General features: G+C 37.2%; 2 protein-coding genes across 2 annotated transcripts; one reads left to right on the top strand and one right to left on the bottom strand.

The window, feature by feature from the left end:
- Positions 1-432: 432 nt before the first annotated feature.
- LOC124447899 (E3 ubiquitin-protein ligase TRIM71-like) lies at positions 433-5830 on the top strand. Its single transcript, XM_046998892.1, has 3 exons — positions 433-2731; positions 3248-3599; positions 4009-5830. The coding sequence occupies exons 1-3, from the start codon at positions 949-951 to the stop codon at positions 4439-4441; spliced, it is 2568 nt and encodes an 855-aa protein (XP_046854848.1). The 5' UTR covers positions 433-948; the 3' UTR covers positions 4442-5830.
- LOC124447900 (ADP-ribosylation factor-binding protein GGA2-like) lies at positions 5793-16794 on the bottom strand. Its single transcript, XM_046998893.1, has 16 exons — positions 16721-16794; positions 16420-16504; positions 16190-16265; positions 15988-16086; positions 15461-15584; positions 14440-14483; positions 13253-13309; positions 12747-12827; positions 11620-11754; positions 11110-11194; positions 10784-11044; positions 9171-9761; positions 8034-8098; positions 7573-7680; positions 6830-6940; positions 5793-6508 (listed from the first exon to the last, which is right to left on the bottom strand). Exons 1-16 carry the CDS (start codon positions 16770-16772, stop codon positions 6416-6418), a joined length of 2067 nt encoding a protein of 688 aa, XP_046854849.1. The 5' UTR covers positions 16773-16794; the 3' UTR covers positions 5793-6415.
- Between the last annotated feature and the right edge of the window lie 532 nt (positions 16795-17326).

The following is a 17326-nucleotide window of genomic DNA, read 5'->3' as shown; positions in this document are numbered from 1 at the left end:
CATGTAAACGCACTACACATTGCCCTAAGATGCTAAAACAAAGTTGTTTTAGTTGTTCCTAAGTTGCTGTAACTCGCAAATTTAGACATGTTTTGGTTACTGTACGCTCAAAATTGCACAAGCTACACCCATTTCATCCTTTTCTCTGTTTTAAGCATCAATTCAGTCTATTTACTGCTCGCATAACGATTCCAAGCGACAAGGAAAAGGACTAACGATGCTATATTTGATCACGACATATATAATTCATTGCACGCGCGCCACTAGGCGCGTAAGTCAGTAATAAAAGTGTTATTGAATGTAACCCGCAGAGAACACTCTAAGTACATGAATCATTTAGTAATAATGTACAAAATATATTTAGTTTTTCTGGATGACAAACAAGTAACTGCTAAAAGATAGCAGGCAAAAAAACATAATTACACATTGCAAGCTTTGATTTTGGATGATTCACGCTCAGATATAGCAAAATGAAAGAACACACCACACACACGAGTTGACTTTGCAATATAATACTGCAATTAATTATGCGACAAAGTGATGAGAGAGTGCAGTGATTTTGAAAAGGCTCTGCCACAATGAATGGACGAACGCGATACTCTTGTAGAATGCTAAACGTTTTGCTTTACGGGGAATAAACAAAACTGACAGAAGCGTTAACAAGGAAATGAAAAGAGCATTATTTACGGTAAAGAACGATTTAAATCGATGTAGTATGTTCACAAGAACCGAGTAACTGGACAATTTTATGATTATTAATTCTTAATGTTATTCATCAAAGCGAGGAATAATTTTGAACTGAAAATGTAACGAAGTTATGTACAGCAGAAAATCTTGAACTAATATCGATGATGAAGAAAGGAAACAAATAAAGCGAATGAAATAGTCAACATACTATGTTGGAATTCAAAATATCTTCAACAGAACATTCCTTGTGTCTCAAGAAATATGTGGGACTTGCTGATTTGCAGCAATTGCAAAAATTTACTGAAAAATCCGAAAATTTTAAGCTGCGGCCACTCACTTTGTGGAAAATGTTTGAAAGTAATATCAAGACGACAAGAGCCGGCAAAATGTCCGTCATGCAACTGCGTTATACGGTCACACAGCGATAATTTTTTTCTTTCTTGCGTGTTGGATGTTTTGAAACGTGAGATAGACGCGTGCAATGTTGGTATGTCATGGGAAGCGTGTTTTGTTGATGGCGGCTTGGGTATTTTGCAATGTGTAGACGTTCACGAAGGCGTTTTGATGCAGGAAAAAGATGTGATGATAGGTTTAGGTTCAATAAAAAATAACGACGAGATCAAGCGTCAAGATTTGGAGAGCGAGTCTATGACAACGAAATTAAATGGAAACGGAGAACTGACTATGGAAAACGAAGTTTTTTCAGAAAACGAAAATCCAATACTCATCAAAGACGATAAGGTGAATACGTTGCACGAGAACGATATAACGTCGAGACGACACAAAATTTCGTTTTCACGCAAAAATCAGCGAATACACGCACTGTTCAAATGCAAAAAACACGAAAATGAAGAGTTACGTTTTTTCTGTAGCAGTTGTTCGCAGCTTGTGTGTCAAGAATGTGTTATTACCGAACATCTTCTTCACATATTCCTGTCTGTTTCGGACGCGGCTCCAAGCTGTAGAGCACAAATGAGAACGCTCCTGAGCCAGAGCATGTTACGATTATTGTATCTTAGTGATGCTCTTAGGGAAACTATGGACATTGAGGATAAACTAAGGATACGCATGAAGGATATCACAGATGAAATCCACTGTTTGCGGGCATTGAAGGTTAACCCAATAGACCAGTGCGTAGACAAGACTAAAATAAACGATGACGTCATTCGCTTATTCAAAGATCGCTTTCATAATATGCATAAAGATTTATCGAGTTCTTTAACAGACAGTGAAGAAATGAGCAAGAAAGTTCACGAAAAAACCAAAGTATCATCACAAAGAAACAAACACACTCAGGAAACATCAAAAAACATAAAGGGAGTTGAAGAAATTCTCATAGAGAGCTTGAGAAAAATGGCCAGACTGAAGCACGATATCTTGGCGAAGCATCGGAGAAAATTAAACACCCTTTTAACACTCATTCAAAGCGCCCAAAAATTCACAATCCGTCTTTGTCTTAACGCAACGGACGTCGAGATACTCATTTTGGAAGGCTGTATTATAGAGAGTTTGGGTCAACTGTGTCAAAACACACCGGAAGCTCCAATAGAGTGCCCGGAGGACTCTTTCATTACATTGGAAAAGGCTGAAAACCTGCGCAGCGCTGAAGAACTACAACGATTTCATGGAAACGAACCAAAAATTACGAGAGGACGAGGATGTGCAAGTTGTTGTTTTTCTACGGGAGAAGGGATCGCTGATGCTACGGTCGGTAAAGACAGCGTGTTTACCGTTATGACAAAGAATGTGGAGAATAAAGCATGCTGGGAAGGACGTGATTCCATTGTTGCTCGTTTGAAAACGCCAACTGGAGGTTATTTCTTGGCGGAATTGATCGAACACAAGCATGGCAGGCTCAAGTTTCGCTATCGAAGCTATTCTGCCGGTCTGCATCTGTTGCGAATCACTTTACGCGGCGAGGAGATTCTAGGCAGTCCTTTTGAGATTCTGTGTCATGGCTCGACAGACTACTCACGTAGAGCAGGACTGGTAACGAAATTTGGTCGATTAGGAAGCAACAAGGGGGAATTGTGTCGACCACAAGGTGATTAAGCAATCTATAATATGTCATTGTATACTGCAGATGTGACAATCACGTGACCACCAAAACCTGTGTTTTTTATGACGTCAAAAAGCAGCCACTATTTAGCGCCAAATATGAATGGGTTGTCTGATTGGTTCAATTGCTCTGTACATTTCTATACTGTATTGTCAGTGACAATTCAGACATACGTATACATTACAACTGCTCAGTTTTGAATTCAAGAATAAATGACTTGCCTTGTTTACACATTGCTGGCAAGTCATCTATTCCTTCAGAAAAGAACTATTGGTTATTGATTTCGAATGAAAAGCAGTAATATATTTTGACATACACTATACCTAGGTATTGTACTTCATTGTACAATGGACCAATCACAAATACTGATTATATACATAGATACTAACGGAAGAGGCTTACTTCAAAACAGATAACGACGAAAAGTCTAGCAACGGTGTTGAAAGGACTGGAACCGAACACACTCGACAATTCTGACAGCAATTGTGTTTCGTTGTTTAGGTTTGGCAGTGGATCGCCTCAGTAGAATTATTGTTGCCGATACAGGAAATCATAGAATACAAGTCTTTGATCAGTATGGTCGATATCTGTTCACGTATGGCCGTAAAGGAACTGGGGAGAGCGAATTTAACGAACCTTTTGATGTCGCAATTTCAAGGACTGGTCATGTGATCGTCGCAGATTGTTTGAATGGAAGGCTACAGTTTTTTACTCCAAATGGAAATTTCGTTCGAGAATTGAGTCTCGAAGACAAAATGCGACCAGTTGCTGTCACTACTGATCTGTATGATAATGTCATCGTGGCGGACGCTGACCAAAATCGTGTAGTTGTCATATCAATGTGGGGTGAAAGGTCAGTGAGTTGCTCGGTTTGATTATCAGTCTGGATTGGTCCAATGATTTAGAACCCAGTCCTCTAGATGTCTAACTACCGCGTCAAGGTGAGGCAAAGACGCCATCTTGAAAGGTGGCAAAAAGCAAAACTCAAAATGAAAAATAAGTTAAAACAAAGTTTAAAAAACCAATCCTGTCAAACATTTTAATAATAAACCTAGACTATCAACTTTGCAACTTTATATCAACTCAGCAAAAGCAGATATTAGTCTTAAATATCGTCAGTTTTGCCACCTTTCAAGATGGCGGCTTGCCTCACTCATTACTATACAACTTCGGCGGAATCAGGTATCTAGTTGATTGGGTTCTAGGTTATTGGGTTGGTCAAATTTATGTTTTGAAGCTTTTTTATTCAAAATTTCCATCAGGCAACGGACTTTAAGTCGGGGATCGTCGACAAGCATCCGACGAGGAGAGGTACAAGACGTTGCCTGCAACCAGACAGGCGAGACATACGTCACTTTTCGCGCCTTAAATTCAGGCATCACACAGCGGACAAATCAAGACAACGTGGTTGAAGTTTACGACAACAGCGGGGCATTTATTCGAGAGTATTTCACTCCAGCATACGCAGGAGCAGAGCCGACACTTTGCCGGCTAGTGACGGACAACGACGAGCGCGTACTGGTGACGGGATCTGGGAACAAGGTTCAGGTGTTTACCCGACTAGGCGGGCATTTAACGAACATTACTTTTAAAGAAAACGAAAATATTGATATAAATTTAACTGCGATAGTTTTAAGTCCCAATGAAGCTGTAGTTGTTGCAGACGCTTTGAACGGACGTATTTTCGTGTTTTAAGATGACATAGAGCTAAGAATGAAGCTGTAGTTGTTGCAGACGCTTTGAACGGACGTATTTTCGTGTTTTAAGATGACATAGAGCTAAGAATGAAGCCGTAGTTGTTGCTGACGCTTTGAACGGACGTATTTTCGTGTTTTAAGATGACATAGAGCTAAGAATGAAGCCGTAGTTGTTGCAGACGCTTTGAACGGACGTATTTTCGTGTTTTAAGATGACATAGAGCTAAGAATGAAGCCGTAGTTGTTGCAGACGCTTTGAATGGACGTATTTTCGTGTTTTAAGATGACATAGAGCTAAGAATGAAGCCGTAGTCGTTGCTGACGCTTTGAACGGACGTATTTTCGTGTTTTAAGATGACATAGAGCTAAGAATGAAGCCGTAGTTGTTGCAGACGCTTTGAACGGACGTATTTTCGTGTTTTAAGATGACATAGAGCTAAGAATGAAGCCGTAGTTGTTGCAGACGCTTTGAACGGACGTATTTTCGTGTTTTGATGACATAGAGCTAAGAATGAAGCCGTAGTTGTTGCAGACGCTTTGAACGGACGTATTTTCGTGTTTTAAGATGACATAGAGCTAAGAATGAAGCCGTAGTTGTTGCAGACGCTTTGAACGGACGTATTTTCGTGTTTTAAGATGACATAGAGCTAAGAATGAAGTCGTAGTTGTTGCAGACGCTTTGAACGGACGTATTTTCGTGTTTTAAGATGACATAGAGCTAAGAATGAAGCCGTAGTTGTTGCAGACGCTTTGAACGGACGTATTTTCGTGTTTTAAGATGACATGGAGCTAAGAATGAAGCCTTAGTTGTTGCAGACGCTTTGAACGGACGTATTTTCGTGTTTTAAGATGACATAGAATGAAGTCAAATTGACATAGAGTGGCAAAGCCAGCTCGGTCTTTTACTTATAAATGGAAAATTTTTACGAAAAATTATTAGTCGTCTCTTTAGAAAATTTGTTCAATTCATTATTTTCCAGTGATTGAGCACTAAAATATTTGCATTATAGGAGTAAAAACGGTCTGGCTTTGCTACTGTTGACATGTATGTTATTTTATGAAGAAGAAATATCCAGCATAGCCCGAAATAACATGAAGTAAAGAATTTTTTTTATTTGCGCTGACCAAAGGCATTGTCGTTATGAATTTTTAATACAAACGAAAAATGGCATCAAAGTATCCTTATTCGAACTTTCCACACTGGTCAATAATTCTTAATTCCATTGAAAATTAGTGGGACCGTTTAAAATAGAAAAAGTTAATGACAAACGCATGAACCAAAATCATTTTGATGAGTTGTGATGACTTATTCGTTATATGTTTAAAGTGTTTATGATACCAAGTCATAATTTGAAATCCCTCAATAAATTCTTTAATAGAATCGTTATAGACTAGTGTTAGTCAATTTCGTTTTCGTAATAATTAATTTTTTCACTATCTAAATAAACTTACTATGACATCCCATTGTTTAGCATTGGCAATGCTTTCGACATTCACAAATGTTTGTCGCAATGTCATCGACGTACGCATGCGTCGAAATACTGTTGTCTTTGTGCATGAAACGGTCCAAAAATGCGGGAAATTGATGGTCTTTAAAATGTTGCTAAACTCTGCGATGTCATAACGATGCATTTGCATAACAAACAAAGTTAAATATCGCTAAAAAAGTAAAATAAAACATTCCACAGAAGAGATTCTAAAGTCATTTTATACGTTCTTTGCAATGCAACACAAATAATAATCGTCAAAAAATTGTCATGTAAACACTGAGCAGCAACGTTCATTGTAAATTCTAAAGCAATCATCACAACTTTTAGTCAACGAGATTAAAATTCAAAAGATTTCCACGAAGGAATGCATTCTCAATCAACGACATAAATCGCTGTATCATCTGTACTCATTGATCAACATTGTTTCATCATTCATTTAACACAAATCCCTTTCAGCTTATTGAATGAACTTACACGCAATTTCATAGAATTGGGAAATTGTCCAAATCTCCAGTTTCCACACATTTTTCGCCGTTTAATTCGTATGATATGCGGAACTTTAATCGAATCCGATCCTGGAATAATATGACGCAACAATTAATTCAAAGCAGACAAAGCTGATCTTCAGTTTTATGCCCTGTGACTCCTGTGAGATAGTCAATCTGATCCTATTCAAAGATTAATCTAAATCTAGTCGACGATTATAATCCAACTTATAAAAGATTTAATCTAATGTGACACTAATCTAACCTGACACTAATCTAATCTAATCTAATCCAAATCAGGAAAATTCTATCCAAAATGCCTTACCTAACACAATCCCACATTTAATTCCAGTGACATTGGATAAAAATACTAAAATGAAACGCGATTAACAGCTAAACCTAGAGACCTACCTTGACAGGATTTGATAGAAGCATGACTTGTGTTAAAGTTGATGGTGGAGTGATAGGATTATAGCCTGGTAACTCATTCGATGTAGGTGGTTGTAGTTTAATTTTCATTGACTGGAATGAAAAAAGAAAATGAGAATATCGTGAACCGCTGGTCTATGTACATGACAACGCCGACTCAAAACGATAATTTGCATGCTTTTAGTGCCCATATGAAGGTAACGGAAATGACTTCTTTTAAATGGTTGAATCGACTTTAAAACATTTGCAATATATTTGACATGTCGAAAATTTTATGTTCATGTACTTTTCGCGCCTAAAAGTGGATGACTGTGCACCGGAAGTGACGTAAGAAGGAGAAAAGGCAGTTCTACTTTTTAAACGTTTTTTTAAAAATTCGCTCAGATGTCGTCAAAATCTATACTTATGCAGCATGATAAGTTTGTACGTCACATCCGGTTTGTTAAAACAGCATTATTCACTATAATGAAAGCTATATCTTTAATGCACGTGTTCTCCTTTTTACGTCACATCCGGTTTGTTATAACAGCACTATTCACTATAATGAAAGCTATATCTTCAATGCATTTGTTCTCCTTTTACGTCACATCCGGTGCGGAGTCACATACTTCTAGGCCAAAAGGTCCATGAAGATAAAATTTTCGTCCAATCAAATAGATCATATGACCTCAATTGCAACCAATACTATTGGCCTTAAATATTGATGACGTAACAATGACATTTACCTTGGGTGCAGCACATTGAAAGGTGAAAGACTTTATGGGTGATGTGTTTGTGCTCATTGTCGTTACAACAATAACGTGGATATCCGTTCTTAGACTGCCAGACGAATCCTAAAATATGAAAAAATTAGAAACGATTTGAGCCAAGCAAACACTTGATAAAATAAATCAACTTTTGAATCAAGTTTCGGGTTTTATGAAAAGGAGTTATATATAAGAAAGTAATATTTTTCAATAATAGAGATGTTGAATAACAAAACACACATTCAGAAAAGTGTGTTTAGCAATGTAAATGCCGATTATATCTAACGTAGTTGTAAAATGAGCTTCAAAAAAACAATAATATAATAATTCTACAAAGTTTATAGCCGTTTACAATACTACTTAGGTTACAGTATGTAATAATATGTTGTACTCATTGCAATACGCTTTATAAATGTAAAACATTGTGCATGTGTTAGTACCTTTGCAAAATGCATAACCGTTTTGATGTCATTCTTTTCCAACACTGTCTTTGGTGGTAAATTACCTAAAAATCATTCAACATTTTAATGAAAAGTCAAGAGTTGCTGTCATTGTTGTTCAATAGCGTAGCCGTTGGTCTAGCTATGTAAGTCATTCAATGTTTAATTTTGTAATTATGTAAGTCATTCAACACATTTTTAATGAAATGCTCAATGACAATAATCTAAAATTTACATAGCACGACTAAACATGTAGCTGTAGTTGTTGCTATTGTTGTCGAGGTAGCTGTTGTTGTTGTGGTAGCTGTTGTTGTAGCTGTAGTTACAGCTGTTGTTGTTGTGGTAGCTGTTGTTGTTGTGGTAGCTGTTGTTGTTGAGGTAGCTGTTGTTGTTGTGGTAGCTGTTGTTGTTGAGGTGGCTGTTGTTGTTGTTGTAGCTGTTGTTGTTGTGGTAGCTGTTGTTGTTGTTGTAGCTGTTGTTGTTGTGGTAGCTGTTGTTGTCGAGGTAGCTGTTGTTGTTGTGGTAGCTGTTGTTGTTGTGGTAGCTGTTGTTGTTGTGGTAGCTGTTGTTGTTGTTGTAGCTGTTGTTGTTGTGGTAGCTGTTGTTGTTGTTGTAGCTGTTGTTGTTGCTGTTGTTGTTTGTTGTTGTTGTGTGGTAGCTGTTGTTGTTGTGGTAGCTGTTGTTGTTGTGGTAGCTGTTGTTGTTGTGGTAGCTGTTGTTGTGGTGCTGTTGTTGTTGTGGTAGCTGTTGTTGTTGTGGTAGCTGTTGTTGTTGTGGTAGCTGTTGTTGTAGCTGTGGTAGCTGTTGTTGTTGTGGTAGCTGTTGTTGTTGTGGCAGCTTTGTTGTAGCTGTTGTTGTTGTGGTAGCTGTTGTTGTTGTGGTAGCTGCTGTTGTTGTGGTAGCTGTTGTAGTGGTAGCTGTTGTTGTGGTAGCTGTTGTTGTTGTGGTAGTGTTGTTGTTGTGGTAGCTGTTGTTGTTGTGGTGGTAGCTGTTGCTGTTGTGGTAGCTGTTGTTGTAGCTGTAGTTACAGCTGTTGTTGTCGAGGTAGCTGTTGTTGTTGTGGTAGCTGTTGTTGTGGTTAATTTATCGTTGTTGGTACAATTGTTTCAAATAAAAATTGACGTCACTACATCTAACCAGGTTGTATTTTATCCATAGACAAGGTAACTTGGTCGAATGTAAAATCGTTTTTAGCCTTTGGTCCATTCGTCATTTGTACAGCGGATGGAGGTGGAGGAATTGGTGTAATTTGTGATGAAGTTGAGTCTCCAATATCAAGTAACATGGAGTCTTTTGGTTGAAACTGGGATTTATCAATTTTTGATTGACCCTGAGATTCCTTATGAGCAGATAAAGCCTCTTGACCCAATACATCCAACGGTGATGGTTCCCTAGACTTCGGCTCTTCTGTTTTGATCCGGTTTACGATATTGGCCGACCATGACGAATTTCCGCTGGGCAACAAAGGTTGAGCCGGCCCGGGAATCATCATTGGTTGTTGACCAGGGAGGTACATCGTGCGATGTACACCAGTGTTGTATGGTTGCACCCCCCGGACAGCGTTTACCGTCATATTGGTGGTGGGATAACCAGAGCTTACAGTAGCCGTGTGCCATGTGTTGAACATAGGCCTGGGACTAGCGGTGTTTTGATGGGTAGGAACAAAACTAAGGCCGGGATTGTGTTGTAACATTGCAGGAGGACGTTGAGTGGTACCAGGAGAAACAACTAAAATGATAACACGTGACATTTTAGAGGTCGAATAGTTCCGCTGACCAAGTTTAAGTTTTGGAGCCCGCGATGCAACAATAATTTAATGTTTTAACAAAATGTGCAACTTAGAAGAACTATCGTGCTTTACTGCATTCCCCACAAGCCTCGTCTCAAACAGTTTCACCTCCGGACAAGACAAAAATTTACATTGAAATACAAGCATTCATGTGAAGACTTTCTTGTAAATAGTTATATTATTGTTTATCGTTTAACTCATAGAAAATACTAATAGTCAGATTTCATTCACATATGTTTTTTATTGTACATATACCTACAAAAAGACGCTTTGTAAATGTATTTTGCGCAACCCCCCCCCCTCCCCTGGGGTAATTAGCTTAAGTTATCGGGGTCAGCATGTCTCAAATAAAGTTTTTCTACACTTTTCTATTCAATTTTATTCACTTCTTGTTTTCAACCCACCCTTCACCACAGTATAGATTCCATTGAATTTTTTTTGTGCAACGCATATCTCATTGCGCATGTGATTACCATTTTGGCAGCCAGTCAATTGCAATTTCTGACCAATAGCAATGATGAAATGGCTTACGGCAGCCAGTAATCTTATTGAATATACAGCAGCCAGTTGCACAGCGAAGTGGCCCTACTGTATATTCCTATGCTGTGTATTCGCTTTGAAAGGAAAGCAACAACTTTAAAGTATTCAATGCAAAACCAGGATTAAAACCACTCGCTAAACGTTCTTTCACTTTAAACTTCATTTGCTACAAGCAAACGACTGATAGCGCCAATAATTCAAAACTATATCATTTGTACTTCATGTAAAATTATTTATGTAGCATAAATCAACCGCTGTATTAGAACGAATCTTGTATGAGTTTCACGAAGCTGTTTTCCACAATGCGAAATTTTCGCGCGCAAAATCTAATTTGCAACACGATAGGTTGTCAAACAAATAATGACGACATCACCTACCGATCATGCGCGTTCTTAGCTATCCAACCTTCCCACATTCCTACCTAAATCCTGAAGATCATAACTAAGCAAGTTGCCAGTGTCAGAAGTTGCAGCTTGAGTATTGCCACCAGCACTCATATCCAAGTCAATGAGAGAAGACAGATTAGAGGATGAGTCAGCGTCCTTACTCGGATGAGATTCTGCAGTACTTGGTTTAGATGATGGTGTAGTGGAAGGCGTGGCACTCCCCCCTGGGCCGACAACGATACGTCGGTAATCTGCGATAACTGTCGCCAGTTCGTCGTTTGCCCGAAGTATGTCCGCTGAACACATTAAAAATGAATAAAAATGCAACATTTCTAAAGGTGTACACTTTGATTATACGTACATAAAGTCTCCTCTCCTTCTTCAGTGGCAGCGCCCGCAAGCTTGAACAGATCGGTTCGCAACTTTTCACAAGAGTCAAAAAGTTCCTAAGGAAAATTTTGGAGAAGATAAATGTAAGAAGAGTGTACAGTGGATGAAATAAAAACCTGAGCAGTTTTTAATATGTTTTTGTTTTTATAAAGAAACCTTTATCGGCAAATGGTAATCGTGTCCGTTAATAGATCTCTAAGAACACAGTTTTTACAATAGATCTGTACAGATCTCTATAACAACGGTTATATGTAAAGATATAGATAGGTCTCCATGGCAACGGTTATATGTAAAGATATAGATAGGTCTCCATGGCAACGGTTATATGTAAAGATATAGATAGGTCTCCATGGTAACGGTTAAATAGATATGACCCGGTTTCTATGACAACAGTTACATATACACATAAATACATCTCTATGACAACAGTTACATATACACATAAATACATCTCTATGACAATAGTTGTTACTATAGCAACCTTCATAAGATCGATTTCTGCGCGAGACGTGGAGGAAGAAAAATTCTTCAACATCTCGTTCAAAAGTTTTGTGTTATTTTGCACCATTTCCAGCTCTTTAATACGTAAACTTAACTTCTCTTCCCTTATTTCATCCTGTACAAGAAACATGAAGACTAAGAAAGTGATCTATATATATAACTGGACCGCAGACAACAGAGTGATCTGTAAGATGGAGGATAACATAAACAAAGAAGATGGAGAAGATGGATCATCCGGAGGAGATAGACTATCCAAAGGATATAAATAATCTGGAGGGCATGGATCATCCGGAGGAGATGGATCATCCAAAGGATATAAATAATCTGGAGAGTATGGATCATCTGGAGGAGAGGGATCATCCAAAGGATATAAATAATCTGGAGAGTATGGATCATCCGGAGGGCATGGATCATCTGGAGAAGAAGGATCATCCAGAGGGTATGAATAATGTGGAGAGTATAGATCATCCGGAGGATACAGATCATTTTTAGGGTATGGATCAATATTTTTAAAGGTGAGGGATCACCAGGGATATTATGAAAAAAATGAGATATCATCAGAAAATTGGAGGATTATGGGAGGTATGATTTGAACGTAGGAGATATCGCCACCATGACAAGAGTATTATCGGAATAATGAGGATTACGTAAGGATAATGCGATATTTTGAGAATGATGAGGATATCATGAGGATGAGGAGGTTACATTAGGATGGTGGTAGGTTACATCTGAATGACAACGACATCAACGGAATGACGGGGACATCAACGGGATGGATGACAAGGATATCAACGGAATGACGGGGACATCAACGGGATGACAAGGATATCAACAGAATGACGGCAATATCAACGAAATGACGGGGATATCAACGGAATGACGGGGATATCAACGAAATGACGGGGATATCAACGGGATGACAAGGATATCAACAGAATGACGGCAATATCAACGAAATGACGGGGATATCAACGGAATGACGGGGATATCAACGGGATGATGGGGATATCAACGGAATGACGGGGATATAAACGGATGACGGAGATTACATGAGGATAATGAGAATCAGAATGATAAAAAAAATATAAAAAATTTCTAATGTCTGACCTGTCTAACCATGTTCTTTATCAGTCTGTTGGCAGCCTGTAGATCATCGGGATGTTTGCTGGCCAGAAGTCGTGATAAAAGCTACCAAGAGAAAAAATATTTAAATATTTCTATCAATCGTTACAATGGTTAACCAGATATCCAAGGATGGGGGCAAACACTGCCTTTTGACTCGTAATTTGAATCAATCATAAAATGTTTTATACATTTCTTGTTTGCACAGGCTTATGCAAGCAGAAGAGAGCGAGGGAGCGGATTAGTGCAAGCCCGAGACCGAAGGTCGAGTGTAGCATCTGCTTGAGAGAGGAAGAAGGTTGAAATTTGAAAACATATTAAAAACACAAATTTCCAGACACAAAAAAACATAAACATACGGAAAACACAAATTTCGAAAATGTCGAAAATGTCGAACACACGACTTTGAAAAAGTTAATGAAATCTGACATGTCGCCTACTAACACTGATCGCTCTTCACGCAAAAATAGTGCAAAGTTGCAAGAAAATACCTTTGATTTTTCTTCATCTTCAAACGGAGCCATTCTCGGTTGTGGATTCGGTTTGTACTGAAATAATATTTACGGCGCTTGTGAGATAGGCTAGATACATTTGTGTGAAAATTTTACATCAAAGCAATTTTATGTTTAAAGGTGAGGTAGACTACATTTGTGTGAAAATTTTACATCAAAGCAAGTTTATGTTTAAAGGTGAGGTAGACTACATTTGTGTTAAAATTTTACATCAAAGCAAGTTTATGTTTAAAGGTGAGGTAGACTACATTTGTGTTAAAATTTTACATCAAAGCAAGTTTATGTTTAAAGGTGAGGTAGACTACATTTGTGTGACAATTTTACATCAAAGCAAGTTTATGTTTAAAGGTGAGGTATACTACATTTGTGTGAAAATTTTACATCACAACAAGTTTATGTTTAAAGGTGAGGTAGACTACATTTGTGTGAAAATTTTACATCACAGCAAGTTTATGTTTAAAGGTGAGGTAGACTACATTTGTGTGAAAATTTTACATCACAGCAAGTTTATGTTTAAAGATGAGGTAGACTACATTTGTGTTAAAATTTCACATCACAGCAAGTTTATGTTTAAAGGTGAGGTAGACTACATTTGTGTGAAAATTTTACATCACAACAAGTTTATGTTTAAAGGTGAGGTAGACTACATTTGTGTTAAAATTTTACATCACAGCAAGTTTATGTTTAAAGGTGAGGTAGACTACATTTGTGTGAAAATTTTACATCACAACAAGTTTATGTTTAAAGGTGAGGTAGACTACATTTGTGTGAAAATTTTACATCACAGCAAGTTTATGTTTAAAGGTGAGGTAGACTACATTTGTGTTAAAATTTTACATCACAGCAAGTTTATGTTTAAAGGTGAGGTAGACTACATTTGTGTTAAAATTTTACATCACAGCAAGTTTATGTTTAAAGGTGAGGTAGACTACATTTGTGTGAAAATTTTACATCACAGCAAGTTTATGTTTAAAGGTGAGGTAGACTACATTTGTGTGAAAATTTTACATCACAACAAGTTTATGTTTAAAGGTGAGGTAGACTACATTTGTGTGAAAATTTTACATCACAGCAAGTTTATGTTTAAAGGTGAGGTAGGCTACATTTGTGTGAAAATTTTACATCACAACAAGTTGATACAATGTATTAAGAAGTTTGCATTACACCTCTTCAATTTGACTTGGTAAATGTGGATCAGCAGTAACAACACCTTAAAACAAAAAAAAAACATGGTATAAATTGACGGCTAGAACTTCGTATGTTGCAAAGCTTCTGAAAAATCTGGCAAAGCAACCATCTTAGCAAAGGTTTATTTATTCAGCGCTCTGTATACAACAAAAGCTGATATGATACAATATAATCTAGTCTTGGAATTAATCTTTAGATTAGAAAGGCTAACCAAGTAAACTAGAATTAGATTCAAGATTGGGAAAAGTAAGTGATTTAGGATTTAGTAATTAAGTTAGATTTGAAAGAGTAAGTTAGGATTAAATTCAAGATTGGGAAAAGTAAGTAATTTAGGATTTAGTATTTAAGTTAGATTAAAAAGAGTAAGTAAATTAGGTGGAGAGTCAAGATTGTGGAGAGTATGGCTAGTTAAGGATCATAATTGTTTAAATCAGAACTAGAGTCTACATTGACTAACATACAAGTGTTTGAAAGATAATCTAGTTTTCTGAATCAGTAATAAGTGTCAAACATGGATTGATACTATGGTTACGGTAAAGTCTCGAAAGTAGCTGCCAAGGTTCCTTTTGAAATTAGTTGCCTTGAGAGGGGGCTCTAAGTTTCAAGTCGTCATCTTCAGCATCAATTAACATCAATGTTTAACTCTTAGTCTACGGTTTTATATATGGTGTTTTTCAATATGTTTAAAGTTGTGTAAGGTTGTTGGTGGTTTTCACCAATGTACATCAAAATTTTATTTTGATGAAAGTGTAAATATTGCAAAGCTTATAAACGTTCTATAAAGAAGCTGGTTACTATCATGAATCCTTAGTAAGTGTTAAAAAAGGTGGCTGCTTTGGAGGGAGTAATCATTTTCAGGGGGTACTTTGGAGGGTGGCTACTATTATTTTCAGGGGGGAGGATACTTTCAAAACTTAATGGAATATTGTCAAAATAAGATGCTGCAAGCACACCACGAAACATCAACAAACAAGTAAAATGGTTGTATAATAAGCTAACCTTGTCTCTTCAACATTAAATAAGCTTCCTTTATCTTTGTTTCACCAGGCAAGCCAACACTCCAAGAGTAAAATATTTCAATTATCTTGTTCTTCACAGTTTGTGGTGTACGAGGACCATCATACTAAACATAGGGGGGAGGAAGACATAACAATAATGAATGTAGTAATGTATATCTAATGTATTTTCTCATTATATAGAAAGTGGGAGAGGTTGCTTTTCAAGGAGAGATTACTTTTCTAGCATTTTTCAACTTTTCAAAGTGTGGAGAGGTTGCTTTTCTAGCATTTTCCAACTTTTCAAAGTGTGGAGAGGTTGCTTTTCTAGCATTTTTCAACTTTTCGAAGTGTGGAGAGGTTGCTTTTCTAGCATTTTTCAACTTTTCAAAGTGTGGAGAGGTTGCTTTTCTAGCATTTTCAACTTTTGAAGTGTGGAGAGGTTGCTTTTCTAGCATTCTTCCACTCTCCAAAAGCACAGGATGTTTTTCATGAGCAATACATATAAAACACAAAATCATAAATATTTACCTTCATTGAAAGAAGTTTAATAAGTTCATTCAAAAATCGAAATTTTCCAATTTCTTGATGATATTTCTGTCCACAATTCTTCACACAAGACTCCAAGACCTTAATAAAGCATAGGAAAACAAGACAATCACAAAAAATTTTCCTCTACTCCTACAACAACATGAGATTAGGGTGAAAATTTGCACAAAGCTACTCAACTTACAGACAGTGCCATCAAAGATGTCTTTTCCTCAAAGGTTTGAAGTTTACGAATTATCAATTTTGTTGATATTAATGGTCTGAAATTTCATGAAATTTGTATGAATTAAAATGTAATGAATTGTTCAATTATACAACTTTAAATTGTAAAGGGCGCTATTTCATACAATGACAAATGAAAATGTGTCAAGGTACCATTAAATTAATAAATTCTCGTGAAGTTCACATGCTTACCCGTCATAATCTTTGATCACTCGATCACAAAATGCGTTTATGTAACGCCAGTCTTCTTTGCCAGTGGCAGGATCCGTACATTTATCTGCAAGAGTAAATATCATCTATAAGTCTGCATCGTACAATTCATAAATTTTAAAACATGTCGTCGTTGGTTAAGTGAACTGAAGTACTAAACCGGAAATAAATTGACAAAAATGGGATTTCAGAAATTAGCGAAACTGAATTGTATCTGTGATAGAGAAGACGTTTAAACACTCAAAAAAAAATCTCTCTGTGAAAGGAACTGACCGTTACTTACCCAAAAGAGCTTCTAAAGTCTCGAGTTCGAAATTAGTTGAAGATGACGCCATCTTGCCTCCTTCGTACAACCAATGACAGCCTTCCACATTACCATCTTTCAGATTGATGGTCCTTCCACATTACCATCCATCAGATTGATGGTCATCCATCGAATACTGGTCCTACGATACTCCCTATTACCCTGGTATTGGCGGGAAATTCTTGATTTCAAAAATTTCATGATACTTCACTCGAGATAAATTGCATGGTATATTGCCTGGAGTATAAGAAAGTTGAGGAAGTTTCAACGAACCAGGGAGGCCGGGCTGGAGGGCATACACTCATGATTCATTCGACCTCTCTGCACTTTATCAAACTTTAAACAACTGTTGTTACTTAGTACATACTTGTCTTTTCTGTTTTTATCTACTTTTAACGTGTCATTAGCAGAATACAATCGATAGAACTTGAATTACTACATTACACAACAAAGTAAGACAGAAAAATTGTGAATTATTGTCTCAGTGAATATGCATACATCGCTCACGGGCCAACGCTCATTTTCATATAGGGCAGTCAAATTGTGGAACAATTTAGACAAAGATGTGAAAGATTCCAAGTCTCT

The sequence above is a fragment of the Xenia sp. Carnegie-2017 genome, unplaced genomic scaffold (assembly GCF_021976095.1).
Source record: "Xenia sp. Carnegie-2017 unplaced genomic scaffold, XeniaSp_v1 HiC_scaffold_23, whole genome shotgun sequence".
Classification (NCBI taxonomy): domain Eukaryota; kingdom Metazoa; phylum Cnidaria; class Anthozoa; order Malacalcyonacea; family Xeniidae; genus Xenia; species Xenia sp. Carnegie-2017.
The sequence above is the reverse complement of the archived record's forward strand: the minus strand, read 5'-3'. Positions and strand labels throughout refer to the sequence as shown.

What these genes read in the sequence shown, in the direction of transcription:
- LOC124447900 (XM_046998893.1), bottom strand. Translation starts at nt 16,772, where the DNA reads ATGGCGTCATCTTCAACTAATTTCGAACTCGAGACTTTAGAAGCTCTT. An exon ending in TTAAACTTCTTTCAATGAAG is followed by an intron (nt 15,585 to 15,987) that starts GTAAATATTTAT and finishes CCCTATGTTTAG; the next exon opens with TATGATGGTCCTCGTACACC. An exon ending in TATGGATAAAATACAACCTG is followed by an intron (nt 8,099 to 9,170) that starts GTTAGATGTAGT and finishes AATGATTTTTAG; the next exon opens with GTAATTTACCACCAAAGACA.
- LOC124447899 (XM_046998892.1), top strand. Translation starts at nt 949, where the DNA reads ATGTGGGACTTGCTGATTTGCAGCAATTGCAAAAATTTACTGAAAAAT. An exon ending in GGAATTGTGTCGACCACAAG is followed by an intron (nt 2,732 to 3,247) that starts GTGATTAAGCAA and finishes TTCGTTGTTTAG; the next exon opens with GTTTGGCAGTGGATCGCCTC. An exon ending in ATATCAATGTGGGGTGAAAG is followed by an intron (nt 3,600 to 4,008) that starts GTCAGTGAGTTG and finishes AATTTCCATCAG; the next exon opens with GCAACGGACTTTAAGTCGGG.